Source organism: Parasteatoda tepidariorum, chromosome 10, assembly GCF_982258835.1.
Source record: "Parasteatoda tepidariorum strain Cologne lab strain chromosome 10, Ptep-v5.0, whole genome shotgun sequence".
Classification (NCBI taxonomy): domain Eukaryota; kingdom Metazoa; phylum Arthropoda; class Arachnida; order Araneae; family Theridiidae; genus Parasteatoda; species Parasteatoda tepidariorum.
Genome location: NC_141764.1, coordinates 28,867,165 through 28,892,964, shown reverse-complemented (window position 1 = coordinate 28,892,964; position 25,800 = coordinate 28,867,165). Strand labels below are relative to the sequence as shown.

The following is a 25,800-nucleotide window of genomic DNA, read 5'->3' as shown; positions in this document are numbered from 1 at the left end:
AATCAATTCCACCTATATCATATGGGCGATAATGGAGCTGGAGTGGTTGAATAACGCCCAGCCCCTTTTGTGAGATATGCAATTTAGATATCTATTCAATTATTTCGTGAATAATTATCCCAATCAGTGCATCTGCTTGGTAACGGACGTGATGATATTACTTAATCGGGATGGGAAAATTCTGATTCCCAGAGCCATTGGAATTTCAATTTTCAATTACTGATTGGGATATTAAGCAAATGAAATCCGTAATGAGATCAAAATACATGCATGGGAAAAATCTGTGTTCAATAAAATCAGTTTGACTTCTGTTATAAAATATTCAAATTATTTGAAGTTTAACTGTAATGTTCCGATAATATTTTCGAGGAGTTCAATTTAACTTTACTGTATTACTTCTTCTAAAACAATCTATATTTCCGATTAAAAGATAATATCTCCGACATATTTAATTTAGTTTCAGTTTCATATTGTTATTTTTCCCTGAGTAAGTTCTAAATCTATTGATCCACTGCAATTAAATTTTTTTCTTTATATTTGGCTGATAAGTTATATCAAATATATATATATAGGGGAGAGTCGGGTACCCCCACCCACTGTCAATTTCATATGTATAGAATATTTTTTCAAGTCAATGGGCCATCAGACATTAATTGTTATATTAAAAAAAGATTATTTTCAAAGTTTCAAGTATTTATGCAGCTGGTAATATGATAAACAATAGTTTTGAAAATATGTTGAATACAATAGTCATGAATTTGAGAAAAATGTTTTGAATGTTTCGATTAATCTTCATTTTAATACTAAAAAAATAATATTTTCTACACATACAGCATTAAAGTATGTAGTCATAAGATTAATTTGCACAGAGAAAGAATTTTATATGTGAAGAATTGTTCGAGTAATTACAAATTTACAAAAAAAATTGGATTTCGGGTAGTCCCGCTCACATGAATGTCGGGTATCACCGCCCAATTTTATTTCGTCGATAAATGTACGGTTGCAAAGTTTATTATTTAATTGCTTCAAATTTGAGTGTTATATGCATTTTTAACAACAAATATATGTATGACATTAAATATAACGTTGTTATTGAATGATAGTATTCGCTAAAAGTATATAAATATGTAATAAATAAAATAATTTTGTGACAAAAATGATAAATGAGGTTTATCTATCGTTAATACATTGGTCATTTTCCTTTACACCTGAAAAAACAGTCAAAAACATAATTTTTGTAACTGGGTGGGGCTACCCGACACATTTTGAAAAGAGCTTAAAAACATGCTTTCTTAAATTTCTAATTTTTTAAGTTAAACTATTATTTTTTTGGCTTACTCTTTATGCATTATTTAATTAGATGATAAAACATTAGAAACATGCAAAAATATTGATTATTACTCTATATTATACAGAAATATAAGCAATACTCCATAAGTGGGTGGGACTACGCGACTCTCCCCTATATATATATCTATATATATATATATATATATATATATATATATATATATATATATATATATATATATATATATATATAAAATCTGAATACACTTTTACTATTTATGATAAAGAATTTTTTTCATTATTACTTCAAGGGCTTAAGGGAAATTGTAATTTGAAATTATCTATCAAAAGAGAAGTAATTATGCACAAAGACGAAACAGAAAGAAATATGTTCAATACTTCACCGCAATATTTTACCTAACCTCTAAATCGTTGGTTTTAAAGCTTTATGTAATCGCAGAAGATCGTTACTGATAAAAGTGCCATAACAATAGTTATTTATGGTTATTCAAAACACAGTTAATTAGTTATCGTGACATAAATCAATTTAATGCGTAGTTACTATGTTTATTTTGAAATCGCTTTTCTTACATTTCTAAAATAAATTGTAAGATCGATAATATGAATTGCGGTAGTTATATGGTAAATTTATCATATTTATAATCAAAATTAAAGAGTAGACATTAAATTTTAAAAGGAAGGTTGTGTTAAAACTTATATGAATAAATTGATTTGAATTACGTGACTACTTTACTCACATTCTTAACTCTGCACTGCACTGAAGTTGCAGATCAATTTAAACCTTAAAAAAAAGTTAAATTTACTATACATTGTGTAATTATAGTTTGCCTTTTAAGTTATTTAATTTAAAACCGCTGCAATGTGACCCTTTTTTAAAGTTATATGAGTGGTTCGAAACAAAATTTCCTAAATTTTGTTTCTATTCAGTTTGAGAATAAATATAAACCTTGATTCCTGCTCTTGTGATTCATAAACTACAAAATAAATATCATCTGATAGCTCACTGGTGGCATAACGAAAGGGCAAATTTGAGTGAATGTTACCTTTATGCACTATTTCTTTATACAATACACATTTCTGTATACATTTCCCTATGCACTATTAATCTATTTAAGCATATGGAGAAACCGGTTTTGCTATGTGGAGAAGACAATAGGTCAAAATATGACTTTTTATATGGAGAATCGTCAATGGGTTAAAATGAGAAGAAAAAATCTCATTAAACTTAGCGGAAAAAAAATTCTTCTTGAGATCAATCCAGACTTTATTTTGAACTCACATATTTGAAATACGTAGCTAAAAACACTTCAACATTTCTAACTATTATTGGTTGAAAATTCCCTTTTTAAAATCTGGAACATTATGGAACTCATTAGAATTGATTTATGTGTTTCTTGTCATTTTCTAAACTCATTAATTATATCATGTTTAGTACTATTTGCACATAATATAACAAATAATAATCAACTACGTAGCAGTTTAATGCATTCTTTTGAAATATTATAATATTAATAAGCATAATAGTTTCTTTAGAAATTCTGATATTTCAATACTTTTTAATAAGCACTAATTGTTGATATTTGATGTCAATTAATTTGTAAAATTTTCATTTTGAAATATGTTCAAAAAAGCCTAAATTGCCAATTTTGACTTAATAAAAATTTAGAAATTGGTATACAATTATGTTATTTATGATACAATATAAATTAATTGCCGTAATAAAATTACTCTACTTTAATTTTTGACGTAGATTTAAATCAAGTAATAGTAAAAAAAAGTTTTAAAAAGAAAGAATATTAAAGCAAGGGGAAAATTGAAAACATTTCAAAGGCATTTCAGAGAAAAATAACTGAAGATAAGAAGAAAAAAATTATTTTTCTAAGATAAACTTAAAATGCAACTAAGCAATTTACAAGCGCACGCGAAAAGCAACAAAAAAACATATTTCTGGCTTTCATCTATTCCTTGCGAAACCTTACAAGTCTTTTTACTTAAAAGACGCTAAAATGTTTAGTGAGGGTTTTTATTTGGGAAATTTTCTTTGATTTTCTATGCTCGCCTTTTTTTTTACCAGGAATGATATTATCATGTTTCTTTGAAAAAGTATGTTTTTTTATTCTGCTAGGAAAATTGCTTTAATGTGCGGAGTGATTCTCTAATTTAAGTTTTTCAATGCTATTTTTTGCCGAAAAATTAAGGAATACTTAATAAAAATGCTATCCTTTACATATTTGTTTCATCTTTATCATCAATGAATTCTGTATCCTGCTTTAAATTTTTATTTTATTCTTCACATTAAAGATACAGATACAGTACAGCTAGTCTTTAATAGATAGAGTACACTATAAAGCATAAATTGTTTCTTGAAAATGCTAGGCTGAAAGTACCGAATCTGCTTGTTTACGCATCATTTGTCTGTTTCATCATTTGTCATAACATCATTGTCCATGTTTTGGGTTGACAATTTTACATATTTAACAGCATACGATGTAGAAAGTTTGCATGTTGTTTGTTTTACGTTAACAGTGACAATAACCCTTAGTGATGATATCCCTTAATGACGCTGCTATGTTTAGAGATATTTTTGCGCATGCTCAATGAAGCTGAAATAGCGTTAAAGTTAAGGAAAGCCCTAGCGATTTGAAAAATCTCTCGTCTTGCAACTTGCAGGTGAATGAAAATTTCTCTCATAAGCATTTCAACCGTCTCCAACTTGGCGACAATTTTGGTAGAGTCTTAGCAATAATAGCCTTAATTAACATATTTTAGTTTTTTACTAACTGTTCTTTCACGTACCAAAACATACATTAGTTTCGAAAGTTTTTTAATGGAAACTATTTGGTTCCCTATTAATAAATCACAATAAGTCTTAATTGTTTAAAAATAAATGTCTATTTAGCTGTTAAAATAAGGTTTTCACTATTCTTTTGAGCTATTTTTTTTTGTGAATATTATTATTGATACATTTGTTTTGAATAAAAATATCATTTAAGTTTAGAAATGGGCATAACTGTTTATATATTGATAGCTATCCAACTCACTTTTTTTGGTAAAATGGGTTGAAAAATTTCAATTTCGGTAAACTGCGGTGATTTTAAAGAAAAGCATTTTTATTTTTGTAGAGTAAACTTCAACGAAGAAGAGCAAGTTTAACGTAATTAAATAAAACCGAATGTTTATACGGCTCATTTTCAAAAAGAAAGAAAACAACTTGCAGTTTTGATGCTGTATGACTTAAATCTGTCCCAAGATTCTGTGAAGAAATTTTAATTTAAAATTCCATTTCAATAAGAACTTAGAGCCTTCAGATTAATTTAATTACCAATTAGTTAGGAATATTGTGGTTGCGATAAATTTTGCTATCATGCAAAAATCGAATTGCCAAAATTTTGACAAAGACTAATGCAAGTATAAATGTATTTTTTTGCTACAATAGACAAAATTTGTATTTTTATTCGTTGGCAACCATATTCTAGGGAAGATTGATAAAACTAAAAATTGGTGCCAGAAAAAAAAACAATATCGCAAAGACAAAACAGCTACTAATGCAATTTTGCCAGTTTTTCATTGCCGTGTTTAATTTTTAAAGCTGTTTTTTTAATATTTGTAATTATTAAGTAAGCTAATAACTCTTTTAACTTAATCATTCTTTAAAATCTAATAGTTTTCTGTATGATGACCAAAAATAGTAAAACTATGATATACTATTAGGTTAGCTATTAAATGAAATGAATAAAACTGATGCTACATTTTAGATGTGTAATATCGGCCATTAGAAATCTTTTCCAATTTTATAGATGACCGCGTTCTTCCCATAAATCAAAGGCAGCGGGTGTTTCCAAATGGAACATTGCTCATCTCAGAAACGCAACCGGGTATTGATGATGGCACTTACAGCTGTGAGGTCACAGGCACTGGTCAAGAAATCCCGGTCTCACGTTCTTTCCGGATCGTTATACGTAGTAAGTAGAAGCTTATTCATCTCTTCTCAAAAAGGATGTATTTAATGAAAAAAAAATATTGGGAACATTTAATGGCTGAAATACTAGAGTTTTATTATTAGTAATTTATAGTTAATGACGACAATTACTGTTGGTGTGGCATTTTTTGATGTAATTTCGAATACGCTTAAGGCTCGATATAGTTCTATTTTTATAGTACTTAAAATTGCTTTTTAGCTGGTATTTCTATTTTTACTGCGTCTGATTTTCTTATTTTTGTACGATATTTACAGCATTTTTGCTGTGGAAGAATTTATTTAAAAAAAGAAAGAATCTTTGGCTACAGGGTCTAATAAACCAGAATTTAATTTTAAACAAAGACTGAGAAGAAAATCCTCTCAAATGCATCGTAAAGATATTTCTGATTTTGGTAATAAACACTAAAATGTACGTGTATAGATACATAAATGTATATTTAAACCCTTTATTGATAATTTTACAGATCGTATGGATAATAGTTTGAGTGCTAGGGAGAAAATTACAGTACTTTTTTCTGTTTCCATAGAGCCAGAAAAAATAGTAAATGTTACCGTATTCAGAAATTTTTGGCCATTATTTTCTCAGTATATTATTGATCAAAAAATTATTTTTGTTTTTTTTTCAGGATTTATCTGCCGTTGCTTGTTTTAGTAAAAATAGTTTAACCGTTCGATTTCAAAAAGTGATTTAAATATTTTTTTGTCTAATTTGAAGAAATTAAGCATTTATGTAATCAGTCTAGTTAATTCAAAATGTGCATGAAGCTCACAAAAACAATTACGAAGCATTTTTACATATTTTTTAAAATATTTTCAAAACCCTTTGACGGTTATGAACGAGTTCAGCTCGCAATCTAATCGTGCCTCATAATGCACGCAGACGAGTTCCGCTCTGGAGCAAGATTTTGACCGTAATGGTTAGTAACGAGCACTACTCGCGTAGTGAAATTTTTCCCCAATCCGCGCTGACGAGCTGAGCTCGTTCGCCTTTATTATTCTGCATTGACTGTGTTAAAAACGAAAAATACGTAAAAACTTTTATTTATGTACTACGAATACTTTAAGAAATTTTTAAAACGTGTGAGGCGAGCTATCTACCGCATCCAGAGATGCCAACTTGCTCCGCTTTGTAAAATAGTATTTCCTAGTAATAGCGAAAGTCAAGTTACTTTCAGTTTAGTATTTCTCCTTTTAAGTAATTTTTTCACCACCAAATATCAAAAACTATGAGTAACATATAAAATGCAACGTTAAAGCAACAATCTACTGGTTACTCTATTAAAAAGTAGGCGAAAATGTCCTTCTCCAACAAAATTTACTACATAATTTGCTACCACTTTATTATAACAATTCCAGAAGACGAGTAGTTGGCATCGCCAGAGAAGGCTGACATTTTCGGACGAAAGAAGGTGGAAAACAGATGCCACTTTCGACTACTGTTTCCACGTAAATACTGCGCGAATTAATGAAATGAAAACTGCTCATTTCCCTAACCGTCAACGGGTTAAAGCTTGATAAATTACAACAATAAAATCATTTTTTTCGATGCACAAGTAAAACAGACAAAATAAAAAAATAACTACCAGCTTCTACTGAAATTGTAGAATGAAACAGCTTCAATAATTTGGTGGTTAAGCAATGTATACAAATATTAAAACTAAATATGTTTTTAACTAATCAAATAATCGTTAAGAGAATATTCAATTAAATAAATTATTATTTAACCATTTTTTCCGAGAAGTTTCTAAGAGTGTTTTTAATGAATTTAATTGCTTTAATGCATGAGCTCTATTTTTTATATTATTACTGTAAATCTGTGTAAGATTATTGTTCTGGTCATTCAAAACCTTTAGTTTTGAATGATCTAAATATTTTAAAATATGTCAAAATATATAATTAAAAATAAAAGGTTGTAAAAATTACTATTTAATACTTACAATACTGATTTTATTTTATTCATAAACTATTATAATTGGTAATAGTAACAGTGATTATATGCAGTTAAGGGGGAAATATTTACAATAAATATAATTCGTTTGCTTTCAGCGAAACCGAAAGTTTCAAAATTTTCATTCCAAGACAATCTTCATGAAGGAATGAGAACAGCTGTCACGTGTATAGTGGTTGCAGGAGATGGGCCATTATCTACCCGATGGATGAAGGATGAATCTCCTTTAGATGAAAGAAGCCTTGACGCCACAGTTATTCCCGCAGAGGAAGGATTCGTTTCAACAATTACCATTAAATCATTAACACACAAGCACAACGGCAATTACACTTGCCTGGCTACTAATGATGTTGGTACAGGATCATATACTGCAATGCTCACAGTGAAAAGTAAATAGAATTAAAATATTTCATAACAGGTTTGAGGAAGCATTGCTAATTGTTTTCCGATTATTCTTTTAAATAATCTGATTCAATTATCTAAGGGAAATGAAGCTATGAGATTTAGAAAAATAAATTGTAAAAAAAATAATTAGAAGTCTAGATTGATACTGTTCGGGCAAATGTATGTTAAATAATGATTTTTAACTGAAACAGTAAAAACTAGAGAGTTTTGAAAGTATTGAGGTAATTGTCTGATTTAAGCAGGGAATATTAAATCTTTTATTATGCTATTTAATATTAAAGTAAATAAAACAATGGATAGTATGCAACTTTAAAAAGAGAAAAACATTTAAACTAAGCAGGATGTTCTCTTCCGGTGGTGAAAAATTATTAATTTCTAACCAATACGATAAAATAATAACTTTGAAAAGAGTAAATATAATAATGAGTTTATATAAGGAAATTATTTATAATTTTCTTTTTGGTTTATTTATTAATTATAATTTTTGAACGATTAATTGATTTTTTTCCGATGTTGTGATTTTTTAAAAACAGTCACACGGAGAGAAAAAAATTGTAAAATTACCGTACTGTATTGCACTGTCATTTCGGGAAAGTAAAAACAGACAAAAAACATAATTCTGGTTAATAAAAACTAAAACATTCGATATTTAAACCATTCATTTGATAATTTTTCCATACATTTGGAAACGGTTTACTGGTTATATTGGATTTTAAAATTATTGTTCTTAATACCACATATTTAGTAAAAAGTACTAAAATAAAAAGTAAATTTACCTTAATAAATAGTTTTAAAGCTTACTCTTAGGTATCATGATAAAATTACACGTTTCTCAAATTTCATTGCGTAATGTGAAACGATATTTCATTGTTAATTTTGCTAATAACTTAACCCAAGTGCTGTGGTAAAAAATACTGTGATTTTTTTGTTGTTCTTATTGAGCCAGAGACGTAGTAAATGTTATCATATTCTAGTAGTTTAAACCATACTATTTTTCTCAGTGCGTAATATTTTTTGTAATAAAAGCTGTAAATATTAAAATAAAAGTATTGAAGTGATCTTACATTTAAAAAAAAAGATTTTCTAGTATCATGCTTAAGTTCCATTTTCTAACTATTTTCCCCACAGACACTTCGAGAACAAACTGATTGAATTACAAAAGTTCCTTTTTGATACAAAAAACAGACAACATTATCAATAAAGATATTGATAATTAAAAACAACTAACATAAAAAATATTCTTAACTATGAGAAAAGAAAATATTTTGTTTTTCTAACAATAATATTAAATTTATTTGAAAGCATTAATTAGAACGCAACCATTTACGCATCAATTTGAACAAAATTGATAATAATTTTTACTCAGATTTTTTTTAAATCAACAAGTACATGAATTTTGAACAATTTATTTATTTTTTAATATTTTTTTTAAAATTTAAACATAACTCTAAAAGTAAGTTAATGTGTTTTACCAGTTCTGAATTTCTTCTTTATTTGCTTGGAACAGTACCGCCAAGATGGATTTTACAGCCCAGCGACACACATGCAGTAGCTGGTCGATCAGCAAGAATTGATTGTCAAGCTGACGGTGTACCACAGCCTCACGTGCGTTGGAAAGTTGCCACAGGTACTTACTTCTTAATTTGTCTTGTATCTAAAAATATTTCTTTAAAACAAAACTATTTATTTCCTTTTTCTTTAACAGCTGTCATAGTTCTCACTTTTTACTATATTTTAAAGAAAGTCTGAGAATGTTATTTCTCTAATTTAATTTTTCTTCTTTAAGGGTTCGTTTTTTTAATGGGCAACGTTTAACTCGCTGGTTGGCACTAAATACTTTTGATTGTATATCAATTAAAGTTAAAAGACTAATAAAAAAGTATTAGTTTTTATATATTCATTTATTTATGCTTTAAATGTATCAAGAAAATGAAATTACTTAGTTCTTTCAGTTTAAGTATAAAAATCTAACACTTCTTTTGACAATGTCTTGAACAACTACAATTGTAATGGATTTTATTTAAATTTCGTTATTTTTATCAATAACTTTAAATTTTGGAAAGAAAAAAAATACCGAGAAAAATCATGACACTTTATCTTAGAAGAGCATATAATAACTACAATAAATATCTCTGCTACTTTTTGACTTATAAAGTGTTGAAATTCTTCATAAAAATTAAACTAACAGAAATAATAACTTAAGTGTTCAGAAACTATTATGTATATAAAAAATTCTATTTACATGTCACACGCAATCTCTGAACTTAAATTACTGCTTGGCATATTTACTACATACTAATTTCATTTTAAATGTTCCCACAAATTTTAATTTAAAATGCGATTCTGTTATGATTTTCTTAATATTTAGTTTTAGGAATCTAGCATGTGTGCACAAAAATTGTCCAAAATTAAGTCATGAAAAATTTAAGGTCCACAAAAAGAATCCTTTGAATTCTTTTGGGGGAAAATTGAATGAAAAACATTAAAAACCAATTTGATGATTATCACGTTTCATTTTTTCTTTGTTTCTTCCGTCAAAAAAACATGTTTGTCATGCTTAATATAACATCTCTCACTGTTTTAACCATAGCTTGAGCAGTGATTTGTGATATCCAAGAAATATATATTTTTTATATTGATTCTACAACTTTTAGATAAAGAGTTGCGATTATGGAACACCATATGTGATAGCTAGTAGTAATAATTATCAGTTATCGCGTTTGTAATTTGTTTTTCAGATCATCCATCTGATAGTTTCAAAACAGTTGTGAGCAGTTCTCACGTGCATATCTTAGTAAATGGATCACTTAATTTTCGCAATGTTGAAGCCACGGATTCGGGATATTATCTCTGTGAAGCCAGCAATGGAGTGGGTGTTGGTTTAAGTACTGTTGTTAGGCTCACAGTTCATAGTAAGTATACATTTAAAAACTTATTTTTCCATCAAAATACACGCTGTTTTTTAAAGAACAATTTAATTTTTTAAAAAAAGCTTACATTATTAACGTAATTTCAAGTAAAAAATTTGTTGCAAAATTTAAATTTAATGTTAATTTATTAATACATGTTTTCATTTATCTGTTTAGTTTTAAATGTTTTAGCCCTTAAAATTTCAAGCACAAAATTTGAGGTGAAGCACTATCGCTCAGTATTGCACTACATTTTATAGAAATTTTTTGGTTCGATTCTGTAATCTCTGTCAGATTTTATCATTCATTCATCACTTTCCGACTCTGATGATAGAGCATTCGTGGTACTCTATCTTTTAATTAATATCTTATTTAAATCATATCATGTAATTTCATAGCAACTTTCCTTGAAATCGGTTCATAGGAACTGAAGGTAATTGACAAAATCTTAAAATCTTCTTAATGTAAAATATCGGTGCTCAAGAGTTTGACATATGTTGCAAATACTTGTAATATGCGCCATAGCTTAAAATTTCAGTTTTAATTATCTATACCATACTAAAAATAAATTTTTCCAGAACCACTTAATTATGAAACACCACCATAGTTTTCTAAATACAAAACAATGCAATTTTTCTCAATGCAAATTTTATTAAAATTAACCCGAAATAGAAAAAGGATAATTTAGCAGCTTTATATCTATGCTTTTATCATTTATCAAACTTTGACATAGATTTGCAAAAAAAAAACCAATAAGAGTTTTCAATGGGGTTTGGATGAGGTAAAATGCTCTCAAGCACTAGCCCATATGTCAATGCCGAGTTTTTACCATAGACCTAAAGCGAACTCATCCCATAGGCTATGGCGAATCTTAATCGTGCTGCGATGACAACAGTTTTCCATAAAAATGTACATAGACAAATTTATACGTAGACAACAATAATAAACAAGAGCCATTGAATTAAGTGTGATCTTTTGGAATTTATTCACAAGAGTAATTGAAGTTAGAGTAATTAAGTGAGGGATTAATTAATTAATCTTACGAGAAAATACAATAACGATTTTCTAAAGGAGTATATAATTTCGAAACATTCAACCTAGTAAATACCTGATAAGTTGAGACTCAAGTTGCCTCTTACAATGCTCTTTAGAGTACATAAGAGGACAAAAACAAAATGCAATTTAGCTTGGCTAATAAAATAGCATTGTTAAAATTGCAAAATTTGATAAATCATCTACCCTTGAAGATGCGTATTTCAAGAACGGTCACGCCTTTTAAGACGACACTGTTACATAAAAAATAAAAAGTGTATATTGTAAAAAAGCAAAATAATTATTGATAATTATTTTGCCCATTTGCTGTCCTCGAAGTTGCTAAATTCACGTGAGTAGATTATTCTTCTTATTATTATAATTTTGATTTTTTCATAAAAAAAGAAATACCTGACTTTTTTTTTTTATCTTGCGATAAGCATTCGATATAAATTTAAAACAATAAATATCCCATTCAAAGTGTTTCTGAATAATCACAAAATAAATCTTAAAAATTGCTATTACTGTTTTTATGACTATTTCATTTAAGCAGCTCTCTGTAATATTTAAAAAAAATAAATTCATGAATGCCAAAGAATTTTTCACAAAGTAATCTCTTTTCCCATTTTCTATTAAGGTGCGCCACAGTTTCAATCAAAATTTATGGTTTTGAGTGTCAGAAAGGGAGAGAAATTTATTATTGAGTGCACTGTGAACGGTGATAGACCCATGCGCTTTATTTGGAGAAAAAACAGTGAGCTTATTGATCCTTCGCTGGAAGATAGGTAAGAAAGTTTTATTAAATTACAGTTTCGAAACTGTTTTGTCTTTTTAACCCAAAAATGACCGAAAAATATTTTTCTTGGCGAGCAATTTTATTATACTAGAATATTCTGAAAAGATTACTATGCATTTTTTTTTCTTCATGAATTTGTTGGAAAATGTGCTGAAATATATAAGATTAGAGGATATGTTTGAATAAAATGTTATTCTAACTTTTAAAATCTATATATTTGAAAATATTTAAACTACATTAAAAAGAACGTAATTTTAAGCGTAGAAATTTTCGTAATTATGCGTTTGGGTTTAATGCAAAATGTTTAGAAAAATATATTTTTTAAAGAAACTGTTTTAATTTTTTTAATTGTAAAACTTTAAATAAATAAGATTATTATTTTTTTTAAATACTGCTAAAGCTCATTTATTATGGGGCAATGGCCTATCATAGTGAATTGAATTTAACCCCCAATAACGGTTTCAAGCCGATCTCTCTTCAGATCGATGGGTACCAGCCTGTTTGGGTCGATGGGTACCAGCCTCATCACATGGACGCAATCATGGCGTTGGTTAATCCTTAACCTGCATGAACTGTTTTGGTTATTATCGTGAAAGTGTTTTACTTTATTTATGGTGAAACTTAACATTCTTTTTGCTTAGACGAAATTAAAATTTGCTAAAATAACTGTTATTGTTATCAAACTTTTATAATCATAATATCCAAATATTAACTATATTTATTAACTAATTTTTTAAAAGAAAATTTAAATAAAGGTTAAAAATAAAGGGCATATTGGTATTGAAACTTTTTAAATAATATAAATGAAGTGTTAAAAAATAAATATAACTTAACTTTAAAAAAAATATCGACGATGTGAAAAATTAAGATAGAAAATAAGGAGAATTTTTTGTATGAAAATTCTTAATGAAAAAATGCTAAGTGCTGAAAACTTTTAATTGAAAATAAAAAAAAGAAATCAAAGAAAATAATTCAAAGAAGATTTTTTCAGAAAAAAAATTTACAAAAAGAGGAAGAAAATTCTAATCTGTATATCAATTTTATTATTGTATTCTAGATTATCTCATTACATATTTTTTATTTTATTTTTGGTTCAAAAACCGGATATAAAAAAAAATTTTCATGGAGAAATCTTATTATGTAAATGTTAACACTTTAAAAGCACGTGTCATGAATATTTTAGTATCAAATGTTTGTCGTTTTTACGTATGTATGTTTTATTTTTATGGAAGAATTCTAAATAAATCCGTAACTGCTTAAAAATACGCTCACGTGCTTAAAGGAATTAAAAGTATTGATGCCAAAGTTCCTCCAGGAAAGTTTTGTAATTGAGTTTTGAAAGTTTTATTCTTATAACTTGAATTTCATTAGGCTGCAAACGTCTCTTTAATCTCACTTTTATGGATTCAGAAGTGGTTTTGTATTTAAGTGGTTTTCTTGAAAAAAAATTTTAAATTCAGTTGCTGAAAATTTAAAATGCAATACGACAGATTCCAGAAAACAACAAATATTATTTGTGACCATTTTTTTAATTACTAAAATTTATTGTTCTAGTTTCTGATGTAACTAAAAATATTCTTTACCTTTACTCTTTATCTTTACCTTTTATTCTTTACCTTTTGTGGCTGGGTGGAGCAGTTGCTTTGTCGTCGGATTTCTGATCCCAAGTCTGCGGGTTCGATCCCCGGTCCAGACACGGGATTTTCGGGATGCAGGAAATCCTCAGCGGCCATGTAGTATGATTATGTGGCATGTAAGAGATCCCTGGAATGCCTTATTGGCTCTTGGCATTTCCGGCCAAATTAAATTCCTAGGGCATTTTAGCATCCAAATAGAGTCTCGGTGCTGTCATCCAGTGTGACAGAAACTAGACGTCCAAATTATAATGGCCAACGGTATCTCACCCATTGTGGTAGTCCTGAAAGAGTGGATACCACTTCTGGTGAACGCACTAGGTTTGCTCATTGGCAAGACTGATTATGCAGCTCCATGGAAATAAAAATAAAAAACTTTCGACTACTTCTCCAGCTCGCTTCACTCACCCTTAATATTAAGAACCGCTTTAAGTGTTGTTGCCAGAGATTATTTTGCCAAATAAATAATAAATCTTAATTTCTCACTAGGTATGCGGAAACAATTGAAGAAACGATTGATTTGAGCGTTAAAGCAACTCTGGCTGTTGAAAGAGCTGAGCGAAAAGACTCTTCTCTTTTTATGTGTACAGCAGTTAACGATTTTGGCGATGATACCATGAACGTACAAGTGACAATTAAAGGTAAAAATCGACATATTTTACGTAGATATTTATAAGCTTTTAGACAAATGACAACAACTACAAGTAAAAAACACTATTCTCCTTCCATACGCAAATCCAAGTTAAAATACTGGCTTTGACTATTCGGATGCATGTACTGAACTCGGCGTATACCGTACACAATGCTCAAAAAAAATTATTCCATTGGTTGAGTGATCTAATGCACTAGTCCGGGGCTAAGTGTACGAGTTTTTCAGAGGTTTACTTTATGTATTACACAAACGTATAAGAAACAAAAATACTTGCACTATAAAAAATTCAGGTTTAATCTACGTTATAAAGTACCGGCACTTTGAGTGCACCATCCGTAAAATTCATTTTTCAGTTTAATCCATTTTTACATTAAAATAATATTCCATAATTCTTACAGTAATGTTAATTTAATTAGAGTGGTTTAGATATTTTACGCTAAATATTACTGTAAAAATTACAGTTTATCAGATTTATTGATCCGCTAAATGTTCTGCTAAAAATTAATTTTACAGTAAAAAGTACTGGCATCCTAAGTGCCAACTTAGTGCAATAAATTACAACACACTTTGAAGTGAACATTGATTGATGCAAATTCGTCTAGGATTGATTGCGCCGTTTGAAAAAAAAAATGAATGAACATTTTCGTGAAGCAAATTTATTCTTTGAATCTACATACGTTTCTCTTTTTTTTTTCAAAATAGTTTTCAATTTTGCTTAAGCACTTATCATACCTTACAAGTAGATTCAGAATACCCTCTTCATAGTACCACATATCCAAGAGGTTACGACCATTTTCACTTCTTCGTAATCATTGTACTGGTTGCCGGGAAAACGATGTTTAGAAGATCGAAAAAGATGAAAATCACTTAGCGCAAGGTCAGGGCTGATGAGGGGTGATCCAAAACTTCACAGCCGAAAGATCCAATAAAGCTCGGGACTGAGATATGGAGAGTGTCATTGACATGGAGTAGCGAAATCTTCTGTCAAAAATAGAGTGAAAAAGTTATTTAAAAAAAAATCCGTAGCTTTCGAAGCAAAACTAATGTCAGGTTTGAAATTTTCACACATGAACCCAGCGAGAGTTAGCATTTGTTTAATTGAAAGATAAAAATTTTTCTCCTGTGTCATCAATCTCCGAGGTTCAATTATGCGTCATTGCTTTTGGAGGTAAGCTATACCAATTAGGCAATTTATATTTGAGTCATCATTTGATTATCATTTTAATATTCTCTTCGAATAAAGAAGCCCAGTATACTAAATAGTCCTAACTTTTGAAATTATCTTTAAAGTGGATACATATTTGTATTTTTTTTAAATGCTATGCATTTTAAATTTTATGTTTAGATAAAATTTCGTATTTTACAAGTCGTTTTGTTATTTTTACGGTGAAAAAAATTTATGCGAAAATTACCGTACTATATGGTGATGACAGTTCCAGTAAAATAACATAATTCTGGTTCAAAAAACAAAAACCACTCACTTTCAAGCTATTCGTTTGGTATTTTTTCTGTTCACAGTTTAACGTTAATTCTGGTTTAAAAGTATAGCTTTGTAACCACACATTTAGCAAAAAATATAATACTGAAAGGTAAATTTAACGTAATAAATGCTTTTTAGGATATGCTCTAAGGTATCATGATAAAAAAATATCAAGTTTCAGCTCATTTATTAAAGTTAATCACACACTATAAAGACCAAATTTTACCGTCAATTTACCAAAACCCATAACCAACGCTCCGGTATAAATTACCGAGCTGTTGGGCATAAAATAAAACCAGATACGAGGCAATTTTTACCATACTCTGGTAATTTTGATCATTCTTTCTTTCACAGTGCAAAAGTAAATTAAACTGAATGAATGTTAGCTGTACGTTAATGAATAAAATATGGTCCTCGATTTGTTTCTTTATTTACAGGCAGGCATGGATTAGCTATAAAAAATATCCAGAAAATAAAACTTTGCCAAATTCATATTTTTATTATAGATCTTCCCGATGCTCCGCAAAACTTGGAAGTCCATGACGTGTCCAGCCGCAGCCTTCGATTGACCTGGGATCGCCCCTTTGACGGAAATTCTCCAATAACTCAATACACAGTGATGTGGAGACAAGCTGATGGTAAGTACATTTTGTGGAATGTTATTAGATCTGGAGGAAAGAAAGTTGTGTGCATTGGCTTTATTGAGTTAGTTTTCTTCCCGACTGAGTCTATTTATCGAATTTCGAGAACGTGATTCATTCTATTGCTTAGTTTCTCACCATGTATGTTATATAGTAGTAAATAAACAGTATGGAAGTAAATTGGAGATAAATTACGATTATATTATTTCGTTTGAACTACTCTTTTACAAAATATGTTTCTCAAGAGTAAATAAACATATTCAAGCTTGGATTTTAGAAAGTATTGCTTTCGATTGTAGTTTTTTATCAAACCAAACTTGCAAATGTATCTCATGAATCATAATTGTATCTTTTGGACGGATAATTTACATAAAATAATTCATTTAAATAAAAAAAGCGGCTAAGAAATTCTGGAACTGTAAAATATCGAATCATATTTAATTATTTTCGCACCATGAAAATATTTGACAACATAGTAGTTTTTTTAATACATTTTACAATCCAACTTTTAATTTTATTCTTGTCTTTTTTCTGTGTATGCTATTTTGGCGTTTCATTTTATATATATATATATAAATATATATATATATATATATATATATATATATATATATATATATATATATATATATATATATATATATATATATATATATATATATATATATATATATATATATATATATATATATATATATATATATATAAATATATATATATATATATATATATATATATATATATATATATATATATATATATATATATATATATATATATAAATATATATATATATATATATATATATATATATATATATATATATAAATAAATATATATATATATATATATATATATATATATATACGGTGAAATCTCCTTTAAGCGGACATGCGGACATTCTTGGGACCAAAAAATTGTCCGTTTATGAGAGTTGCCCGCTTACAGGAATGGTACCAAATCACGAAGTTTAACACCTTAAATTGTGTTTAGAATAATTTCAAAGATAATAGTTAAATAATCTACAATAACTATCTTCAAGGATATTTATTCAAACTTTTAAAAAATATTTTTTAATGAAATGGAATATATAAAAAAGAACATATGAAAAAGTCTGATATAAATACATAATTCTAGAAGTAACTACAGATAACGGAATATAATTTCCCTATTAGCACCGATATTCAAGTTAGAGATTTGATACAAATAGGAGCTTTTACGTCTCACTGGGTTTCAATTATTAAGTTTATATCCCCTAACGCCTACCTAACACTTGATAGGAAACGTGGTTAATTGAAAGTAAACCTCCCAGGATTCACAGAAGAAAAAAGGCAATGCATACCTGTAAGTCAGGATGACCTATGGCGTTGATTATTCACAAAATTGATCATCCATCAAGTGTCTGAATAAATGTTTCATTATATGAACACCTCAAAGATTATACTTCTGTTCTCTTTTCTTACACCAGCTGTGTTAAATATACACCGAAGAGCCATTACATTATGACCACCATGCTAATAACATGTAGAACCACCTTTAGCCCTCAAAACTGCAAGCACCCGCCGTGGTATTGATTCCACAGCGTGCTGATAGGTAGTCTGAAGTATCTGGTACCAAGCGCTCACCAACTGGTCCTGCAATTCCCTTATATTGCGAGGGGTAGCGTGGCAGCACGAATTTAGTTTTCCAAGTAAGACCACAAATGCTCTATTGGAATAAGGTCAGGTGAATTTGGGGGCCAAGACATGACTTGAAAGTCACTGGAATGTTCCTCGAACCAATCCGTGACGATTCGACCCTTATGACATGGTACATTATCCGGCTGGCAAACACCATCCCCCGCAGGAAAAACTGTTGCCATGAATGGGTGATGAAACACGATATAAAAAAAATCCAAATCGAACTGATTTATCACTGCAATTAAATATCACGTGATCATCTAAACAAATTCGCACACGTCGTAAAGTTTCAATGATTTCTATTGGATGCAGCGACATCAACAATATTACACTCTATAACAAAAAAATCGAAGCACCAATAAGGAGTTGTCCAATTGAAACGAAAATTGGTGGATAGGAAGACAATGTACAGAATAGTAAATGATTAAAATTTCGCAACAATTAAATAATTTGCAGAGTTACAGTAGCAAGTTCCATAAGATGTTGATCCACCTCTAGCTTGGATACAAGCTGCCACATGACGTGGCATAGACCAATAAAGCTCCCTGATGGTCTCTTGCGGCATTTCCTGCCAAATTCGATCCAATTGTCGAACGAGGTCATCAACCGTCCGTGCCAGATGCAATCGCCTTCCCATCATATCCCAGGCATGCTCGATGGGAGAGAGATCTGGTGATCTGGCAGGCCAAGGAAGAGTTTGACAAGCTTGCAGAAACTTCATAGCAACGCGTGCCGTATGTGATTTGGCATTGTCCTGCTGAAAGACCCGCCCAATGTGCTGCAAAAGGAACGGAAGCAAAACAGGTCTTAGGAAGTCGTCGTCGTACCGCTGTGCAGTAAGTGTACCTCTAATGACGACCAAAGGGGTCCGGCTGTCAAAGGAAATGGCACCCCAGACCATAATGCCTTGTTGAGGGCCGGTGTTGCGTGCAATAGTGAAGGCAGGATCCCCCCTTCTGCCCTGTGCGTCTCCAAACACGTCTTCGATGATCGCCTGGACACAGTTGGAACCTGGATTCGTCGCTAAAGACTATACGTCCCCAGTCGGCATCACTCCAGCCTGATCTGTTCAAAACATTCATGCATACGAAAGTTCAAAGCAATCGGATGATTGCTTCTTGGTTCACCGATTTTTTTGTTATGGAGTGTATTTATTAAATAGTCTTTATATATAGTTAAATACACCACATTTTAACATAAGACGCATATTTACAGATTTTAAATATATGATCATTTTTAAAAAAAATAAGAAAAGTAAAGCTATTCATTTCCTTTAAATGTTTTGAAAGAAAAATGTTAATAATAATATACTGATGTTTTACAGAAGAGCGAAATCTTATCTCAATTTTAATAAAATACTCAAGCTTACTTCAAAGGCATCAGATGAAATATTTACACTTATTAAAAAGCAATCCCTGGATAAAAAAAGTATCAAGTCGGACAAAATTCCACTATTTTATTTTTAATGATACAAAAACTGGATATTACTTTCTTTTTCCTCGTAATAAATGATGGCCAGGGAATTCGCATCTTTTTGGGGATTATTTCTAAGGTGCGGAAAGAAAAAGTATTCGAGTTTCGAACAACCATTTCTTTTGCTGATAGAATACTAAACATTCTTTGGTGACACCTCTGAAAGCGTATCTGTTTCTTTACGAGCTTCTGCAACAAAAACCATAAGATACCACTTTCCACAAGTCTGAGAGCTTTCTACGAGATAAAGAGTTTTCGAGAAGAAAACAACAGTTGCAGATTGTGTATTGATTTTTTTCACAGGTGTCAGAATATTTTGCTGTAGATTCTCCAAATGAATTCATTTCTTTTTCATAAAAGAGAGACACATATGGCCCATTTTTCAAATTTAAATATTTCGCTTAAGTACTGGTGGACGATAGATAATGATATTGTTGAACTATGGATTCGTCGTGTTGTAAACCTCCTACTTAAGTTTCTCTAATGCTGTATAAAAGATACACTAATGTGTTATATAGCTACACTTGCGCATTATAGGAGGCGAAATGAAATTCTTCATTAATGACTGTGCGCTGGCAATAATTGTGCATGCGCACACTCAATTACTAGAAGCACACTTAAAACCGGGAGACTCAAGACGATATGCACATGTTCATCTGCCTCAGATTTATATAATTCAGTCACTGTACACACTCTTGGTCTCCGCTCCACACTCCTTAACTACTCAACCATGTGTACAAGTGGGATTTTTAGGACTCTGTTGAGTTATGAACAAATTGTTATAATATTTTAATAGTGTATTAATAAAAGGTATGACTTGAAATTGGTGAAAAGATATGACTTGAAATTGTCATTGGTAATATTATAATAGACGCCCGGTGACGGAGCGGTAGCGCTGCGCGCTGTCGTGCCGCAGGTCCCTGGTTCGGCCCTCCAGCCGGGCAAGGTTGACTCAGCATTTCATCCCCTCAGTGGGTTGATAAATGAGTACCTAGCATGCTTGGGTAACTAAACACTGGGGATTTCGCGTTTGGCTGACCACCTAACCGGAACATCTGCTCCTGCACACCAGAGCCCAAAGGTCAGGAAAACTGAGATGGGCACTGTAGGCCTTGGCCCTCTATGGGCTGTCGCGCCGCTGAGTTGAATATTATAATAGTATAGGAAAAAAGATATTACTTGAAATACGTTTTAGTCCTCTTTAATACTAAGCAAGTCCTGCTTTTTTAAGGGGGGGGGGAAGGTTTGTGATAAGAACAAATAGGTTATCAATCTTTATCAACTTGGATTTCTTGTTTTTAAAATTTGTGGAGTTATGTTTGTATAAGGTATTTAATACGTCTTGTAGTGCCGCATATAGAGCTGTAATACAAATAAAGCAACCCGTCTTTTTGTTCCCTCATCTCTCATTGTTCCAGACATCTGATTTCCTTTTGTCATATGCTCCCTCTCTTTCGTTAATTTTGTCGGAGAAAGAATGACGTAATTAAGATGAGTTCCTTTCTCTGCTAAATTCGTGTTTTATAATTTTAAAGGCAAAGGGCAGTTAAAATTTTCTATATCATTAGGATTAGCGGTACAACTAAATATTGGCTCAATTTTCGACAAAATTATGTAAAAGTCATTTTAGAATTCCAAATCTTTTTCAATAACTGTGAACTGTGAAAAAATGTTTACAATTTTACGAAATCAAAAAACAATTTGAATGGTTTAAAAGACGGTAAAAATATGTCTTTTAATAAAACGTATTACAATTTAAATCAGTAGTTTTCAAAAACATCCGATGCTGTTTTGCAACTGAATTAATGAGACTAAGGCTTATAAAAAACACATTTGAATTTTACTTTAATTTAGATTTTATAATACTGCATATACAAACTTGACTTTACAATAGAACTGCAAGTTGTAAAATCATGGACATATGTTCAGTAATTTAGAGCTTTTGTAAACATTTAACAAAACATCAAAAAATAATTAAAGTTTTTTTCAAGGAAGCATACTGCTATTTAGAAACTGAGCCATGTTGTTTATGCTGATAAATACTGTCATTTTTGCATCAAAATTCTATTATTAAAAAAAACTGCTATTTCAACAAAAAGGAACTCTATAAAATATCATCATTGAGGTCGGTGTGTGTCGAGCAGAAAATTGCATGACCAGTTATAAAGGGGATTCGAATCTGCGTCTCCTCATTGGGAAGTGAGTGCCCTGCATTAAGCCTTATCAGATCAAGTGCTCGGTTATGTATAAAAATATTAAACTGTCTTTTTCTTAAAAATCTTATTTACCAAAATCATATTTAAGCTTAAATACGTTCAAAGCTGTATCAGCCCAGCCTTAGAAAAATGTCTGGCAATTTAACTTTAAGAAAAATAATACATAAGGGAGTCAGGTAGAGCATCAAGTGATACTTTTATTTATCCGATGATAAAGATCATACAATTATTTCTTAAAAGTTTGAGCAAGTGCTGAAAATAATAGCAAAATGATTCGAAAAAGATAAAGTTATTTTACGATAGGCAAAACTGCATGGCAAAAACTAGAATTTGAGGTGACAATTTTAATTCATTTATTATTAGGGTAAGAAACAGTAAAAAAACTGTTTTGTGAAAAGCAGATTTAAACCGTCAAATAGCAGTATACTTAAAACGTCAGCAAAATAAAAAAATGGGAAACTTTAGCAGCCAGCGGGTAACGATTAAAAACAGAAAAAAAATCTTTATCTATATTTAAACAGTTTTTTTTCTGCAGGATTATTTTGTTTCTGTGAAACTTAAAATTTTTTTTTACAGCGTGTGTCATGAAGGTGAAAGAGGGGGATATTAGGGCACTTATCCGTTTCTGATATCTAGAAAATATAATATCATTGTATCTCTATTATGCCATTGGTACAATAGGTTCTCAATACATTTACTTATAAAAACTATACAACTTATACAACACGTATTCATTATAACATCTAAATACTTATTACAGTCGTCAATAATAGTTTGGTGTTCTTAGAGCCTTCGATAAGTGTTCATTGTTTAAAAATGATTAAAAAAATATTGGTGTTGTTACTATCTATTTTCGAGAATTAAAATGAACTAACTTTGAGAATACGTACAAATTGAAATAAATAAATTATATTGAAAATCTATATAAAAGGAAAAAAAAGTACACTCATTCGTATATTCATTCCGCAAAAAATGCATAGTTTTATTTCGATTGATGATTAGATAATTTTGGTAAAGAGTACAAATCGAAATGTAATTTTGCAATCAAGCAGCTAAATTAAAGTGTAAAAGGTACTTCTTCATCTAGAAAAAGTATACAAATTCAATTCTCTGTATTATTGTCGACATTGATGCTTAATTAGTTTCTGTAACGATTACTATTGGTATTATGCTAATTTGTTTTTAATAAATACTAAATATACACACATTGGTACCACGGTGCTTTTTTTTGGAAATTGGTTTTCATGGTCCACTGAAAGGAATATGTGATGTGAGAGAAAATTGCTGAATAAGCTGATGTTCGATTATCAGGAGTTGACTTCAAGCATTATGCCAAATGTACCGAAGATAGCCATCTTTCAAAAAACCAATTTACTTAATCAAATAGCATAAAACCTCCGGGAAGGGCAAAAGTAAGGGATTGAACTCTTGGGAAAAGTGTTGATTGTAGTAATTTTTGTTTATCAGGATCTTACTTCAAGCACCCGCATTGTGCAAAATGCTGCTGAATATAATTCATCTTTATTTTCTAAGGATGAACTTATAAAAGCAGGTTTTGCTTAATTTCATTATGTACACCAACGGAAGGAACATGTAATAAAAATAATAAAGAATTAGAATTCCGTTAACACAATTGTGTCGATACATTTCCTTTACTTTGTTGGATGATTTCATAGTTTTGATAGTTACTGATGCATTGTTCACTTATTTTTCTCTATCCCGTACTAAAAACAAGTATTCATTAGGTAATTTATGAAATAAATAAACAAAGTTAGCTTAGTAAAGCAGTTAAATTATTCCGAGCGACGATGTGAATGAAACAACAGATACAACTCAAAATGTTAATTTTTGAAAAGAACATGATACATAATAATTTTTTGTTGAATACCTACAAATTAAACTTGCTAGGAAGGACAAGCTAAAAGTTCAATATTTATTAAAATTTCCATGCTATAACTTGCTGAAAATAATCTGAATCTTTATTATATTTTTATAATATTTACACTAAGTGTTTTTAAGGAAACTAAGTAATTTAGAGTAATTTTTTTTTTAGAAATGAGTATAAAATGATGCATCGATGGTCAATAAGCAATAAAACTAATTCCATTTAATATTCTTGCACAAAACTCAACATAGACTTGCCAAGGTTTTACATCATATAACCAGAAACAAGTTTAATAACATATTAGTTGGAATTTTTTAATATTAATTTTTTTCTTATTCCCCTCGCTCATTTTAAAAGCATGTGTTCATGTAAGTAATGAAATATTTCCATAAATACTCTTTGCCTAAGCTTTTCAATAGTTCTTTTATGTATTCTCGTATTTCATCCTATACCATTACATCAATGATCGTAAACGAATCAATCACTTTAGGTAAGTCCAGTGGAGGCCCTATTAAAACACATGGAAACGAAAGATCCGTAACTGTTAGAGGTCTGAAGCCCAAAACAAGATATTTCTTTCGTGTTAAGTGCATGAATCCGATTGGAGAAAGTCAGTTTGGAGCAGAAGTAGCTGTAACAACGCTGGAAGAACGTAGGTATAGAGACTCATTTTCTAAAACAAAAAGAATAAACATTTGCAATCGTTCAATATTTGTCATTTAAAGATGTTTAACAAGAATATTACTTCTTTACTTTAGTATTCCTTCTTTGTTTAATGATAAAAAAATCATTTTTAAAGAATATTAAGTTTGTATTTTGAAAACATTGTTGTGAAATTTTCTTACAGCTCCTAGATCCCCTCCCAGATATGTGAAAGCTCTTGCAACTTCGTCAAAAAGCTTAAACGTTTCTTGGCAGGTAATATTAAAGAGTTTTTAGTTTTATTCGAACTATTTTCTTCCAAATTTATAAACATAAAATGTTCTAAGGGCAAAGTGTAACTGAAAGAAAATCTCGATAAAAGTTTGTGAGACGAAGCCTTGTGGAACAAAATCTTGTGGGACGAAACTTCTTTAACTAAAGCTTGTATATGAAATCCTTATAATGACGAAGTGGCTCGTGGACAGAAGAGAAGACGTGCAAAATTTGGAGAGTTCGAACCGTTATGGTTCAAACTTTTCATGTTTGGCGCATTTGATATCTTGTTCAAGAGGCATTATCGTCCCTAAATTACTATTTTATACCAAAGAAATTCAAGCTGCAAAAATAAGATTTTGCCATTTACAGATTTTTCAAGCACAAGATTTTGTATATAAATTTATTTTTATATATGAGATGTTATGTTCACTTATTTTTTGTAGACGCTGAGCTTGGATAAAATGCCAAATACTTCTGACGTTTGCTACGTTAGACTTGTTCTTTGATATTCTATGAACAGTTGTAATTTATTGCTATTCTACGAGAAGCATATCTTTTGTTAAAATTATTTAGGAGTGTAAAAGTTGAATTAGTACATTTTTAAAATAATTTAATATCTCGGATAAATAACAAAGTTAAAGGAATAAATTATCAACTATTTATAATTTAATAACTTGATTTGAAACATTTCTGTTTTTTAAATGCATTTTATACTCTATAAAAATATATGCTAAATTTGAAGAAATAAAGCTCTCAGCTGGTGTGCCAGTGTAAAACAGTTTAGCAGACATAAAATTACATTTATTTAAAAACAGAAGCAAAAACAGAAACAGAAAAAGAGA

General features: G+C 29.9%; 1 protein-coding gene across 2 annotated transcripts in view; it reads left to right on the top strand.

The window, feature by feature from the left end:
* LOC107448720 (cell adhesion molecule Dscam1) overlaps positions 1 to 25,800 on the top strand; it is a 95,484-nt gene that overhangs the window by 44,461 nt on the left and 25,223 nt on the right. For both annotated transcript variants that reach the window (XR_015430049.1, XM_087154264.1), the window contains exons 8-16: positions 5,109 to 5,273; positions 7,337 to 7,627; positions 9,151 to 9,270; positions 10,382 to 10,555; positions 12,222 to 12,369; positions 14,504 to 14,655; positions 16,653 to 16,784; positions 24,531 to 24,692; positions 24,888 to 24,958. Coding sequence is in view for 1 of the 2 variants with exons in the window: in XM_087154264.1 (XP_087010390.1) it covers positions 5,109 to 5,273; positions 7,337 to 7,627; positions 9,151 to 9,270; positions 10,382 to 10,555; positions 12,222 to 12,369; positions 14,504 to 14,655; positions 16,653 to 16,784; positions 24,531 to 24,692; positions 24,888 to 24,958 (1,415 nt within the window). In the remaining variant the exon portion in view is untranslated. The remainder of the gene's footprint in view (positions 1 to 5,108; positions 5,274 to 7,336; positions 7,628 to 9,150; positions 9,271 to 10,381; positions 10,556 to 12,221; positions 12,370 to 14,503; positions 14,656 to 16,652; positions 16,785 to 24,530; positions 24,693 to 24,887; positions 24,959 to 25,800) is intronic.